The sequence below is a fragment of the Drosophila innubila genome, assembly GCF_004354385.1.
Source record: "Drosophila innubila isolate TH190305 chromosome 3L unlocalized genomic scaffold, UK_Dinn_1.0 0_D_3L, whole genome shotgun sequence".
NCBI classification, from domain to species: Eukaryota; Metazoa; Arthropoda; class Insecta; order Diptera; family Drosophilidae; genus Drosophila; species Drosophila innubila.
Genome location: NW_022995376.1, coordinates 23,530,549 through 23,533,512, shown reverse-complemented (window position 1 = coordinate 23,533,512; position 2,964 = coordinate 23,530,549). Strand labels below are relative to the sequence as shown.

The window sequence follows — 2,964 nt, the reverse complement described above, 5'->3', positions numbered from 1 at the left end:
TTGAAGTGTTGCATACTTTTCGGCCTGTTGACCATCGAAAGCAGGCAAGAAATAATATTAACGATTTTCTCACTTCACTTCTCGCACAGCATCCAAAACGGGCCAACACACACACACACACACACACACATGCGTGTGTGGCATGCGCAGTGCGTGCTTTGGTAGTGGTAGCAAAAGAGGCTGCAGCAATAACCACAAACAGTTAAGAGAGTGTTAAGAGAGAGCCGGAGTTAGGGAGAGCGAGTGTTAGCTCGCATTTTGGCCATGGCTTTCTCACGTCACAACATCGAAAAGCGCCGACTCATCGAGCTAGTTCGTGTCAATCCTATACTCTGGGACTGCCGCCTTCCACACTACAAACGCTCCGATAAAAAGAAGGCCCTCAAATGGAATGAACTGGGACGCATGTTCAATGTGAATGGAGAGCGAGTGCAGCGGACATTTACATCCCTGCGAGAGATCTTTCGACGGGAACTTAATCACGAAAAGATGCTGGGCACATCGAGGTTCAAGTCCAAGTGGGAATACTACGATGCCATGGCATTTCTGAAGGAGGTCATCAGGGAGCGCAAGTGAGTTTGAATAATCCAGAAATTGTATTTATTGCTATCAAAATTATCAATGCTAATGAAATAATGTTTTTATAATAATTATTATTATTGGAATAACCCAAACAAAAAAATATCATTAATAAATTTTTAATTTTAATAAAATGTCATTTTATGCCATTTCATTTGTGGAATGTGATTTTATTATGCACTTTTTTTCAATGATATTAAAATGCCATTTAATTAGCAGTACATAATTGAATGCTAGTATATTGTGATTTTTTTATTCCCTCTTATTACCAATGTCATAAATAATTGGTTAGCCAAAAACCAATACATAATTTTTATAGATTTTTTGTGGGTTGGATATTATCTAAAGTAAAAACTGAAAGTGATTAACACATTGGTTAACACTTTTGATAAATAGATCTGCTTTGATGTTCATTAAATTTTGGAACCCTAAAATTTTTTAAAACTGATTATTAGTTTAACAAGTTTGGGGCTTAGTTCTTTTTTATATACTTAATAAAAATTTATATTTTAATTTAATTTAAAATACATATTAATTTATAATATTTTTTAAATAAAAAATAATTTATTGAAATTAGGTATTAGAAACATAAATTTTTATATTTTTATTTAATTTAAAGCACATATTAATTTATAACATTTTTTAAAATATAAAATATCATTTATCAAAATTTTGGAAAGTAAATTTTAGTACTTGAAATTGTATGAAACTCGTAGTTTCGAGTAAAGTGCATTCACAATTTTTTGAATACTGATATAAAATTATATATATTAAATAGTTCAGTTTTAGACTCAAAATGTTAAATAGTAATGTGAAAAGTAAGCTTCTTCAACAATTAAGCTTAAAGCCTTAAAGCTTTTAATTATTAATTTAATTAAATTCCCATCTAATATTATTTGCTTTATTCTGAACAGATCTCGTGAACGTATCAAGCACAGCTCTGTGGAAGCAGCCAGCAACAACAACAACAACAATAATAGCAACAACAACAACACAAACAATACAAACAACAACAACAGCAACAATAGTGTGGCACACGATGAATATCAATATTTTGCGCCGAGCGATCCGAATAATCCCAATAATCAATTAACAAAGTCAAATATTGTTGCAGCCACCATTCAACCTGCCTCAATCCTGGCGAGCATCGCTCAATTGCCTGTCGGGTTGCAACAACAGGCGCAGCATTTACAGGCGTTGCAGCTGCAACCGGATGTGACGCTGACATCGCTGAGTGCGCTGCAAAAGGTGACGCCTCCGAGTGCTGCAGCCGCTGCTGTGGCGCCTCCATTGACGACTTCACCCGTGGCCCGTGGCGTGCAACTGTGCAACAGTTCGCGTTCTTGCAGCAGCTCCCCCTCCATTTACATCAAGGACGAGCCCGACTCGCTGGACGAGACGGAAAGTCGTTCGGTTCGAAAGTCGCAACAGAAACTTGCCACAATTCGACCGCAGACAAAGCAGCAGTTGAAGGCGCGTCTGAAGGTGGCCAAAGTGGGCGGTGTCGCCACACCGTTGTATGCCACTCCACCGCCACATCTCATCATCAATACAAACAACGAACTGATCGATGTGGATGCCGGCGATTTGGATGACGACGACGATGATCTCGAATATGAGGATGATGATGATGACGACGATGACGATCGGGCAGCTCCGTGTCCGCCCATTGCCGATGTGGACATGATGGGCGCCGGCGGTCGACTGTCGCCGGGCAGCAGCAGCTTCACCGCCGCCGGCGTCATTGGAACGCCGCGTCATCAGCCAAGTCCCCGGGAGATGCTGTACATTAAATTTGGTGACTTCCTTGCCGCACGACTGAATACCCTGCATGAAACCGCGGCCAATGAGCTAATGAATAAGATTCTGCTGCTAATTGCAGAGAAGTAAAGCAGAAGATCGCACGAAATCGAACGGAGAGAATCGAGGGATCTAATCCGCGGGTGAGTCAAAAAGCACTTTAAATAATTAATTTTTTTACCGTCTATTTTTTGATAGAGAAAAAGCATAAAATTTGGGTTGGACAAAAGTTTTTAACGTGTTTTCAAGTGGATAGTTTCATCTATCAAAGCAACTGAAAATACACTGAATAAAAGAATTCGTTATTTTAGAAAACAAATCAAGAACATTTCAAATAAGACAAAGTTCTCATATTTTCAAGACTACAAAGATAAGCATAAGAATACATTTTCTTAAATACTCAAGACACTTCTGACTTAGTATTTTTATAAATATTTCTTGTTTTTCCTTGGCAAGAGTGGGATTTTTATATTAAGAACTTCGATTTTGTAAAGAACAAAATATGTGAGAAGAATGGTTGATTCAAGAAGTTGGTTTTTTTTTCAGTGAACATTTAAAGGTTTGTTCTTTCTTGGAGCTCTGTAC

General features: G+C 38.0%; 1 protein-coding gene across 1 annotated transcript; it reads left to right on the top strand.

Moving 5' to 3' along the window:
• Positions 1–225: 225 nt before the first annotated feature.
• Positions 226–2,490, top strand: LOC117788794 (myb-like protein AA). Its single transcript, XM_034627662.1, has 2 exons — positions 226–572; positions 1,494–2,490. Exons 1-2 carry the CDS (start codon positions 265–267, stop codon positions 2,467–2,469), a joined length of 1,284 nt encoding a protein of 427 aa, XP_034483553.1. The 5' UTR covers positions 226–264; the 3' UTR covers positions 2,470–2,490.
• Positions 2,491–2,964: the final 474 nt, after the last annotated feature.

Excerpts from the sequence above, each read along its gene's own strand:
- LOC117788794 (XM_034627662.1), top strand. The coding sequence starts at position 265 with ATGGCTTTCTCACGTCACAACATCGAAAAGCGCCGACTCATCGAGCTA. Across the intron at positions 573-1,493 it reads GAGGTCATCAGGGAGCGCAA|ATCTCGTGAACGTATCAAGC; the intron begins GTGAGTTTGAAT and ends TATTCTGAACAG.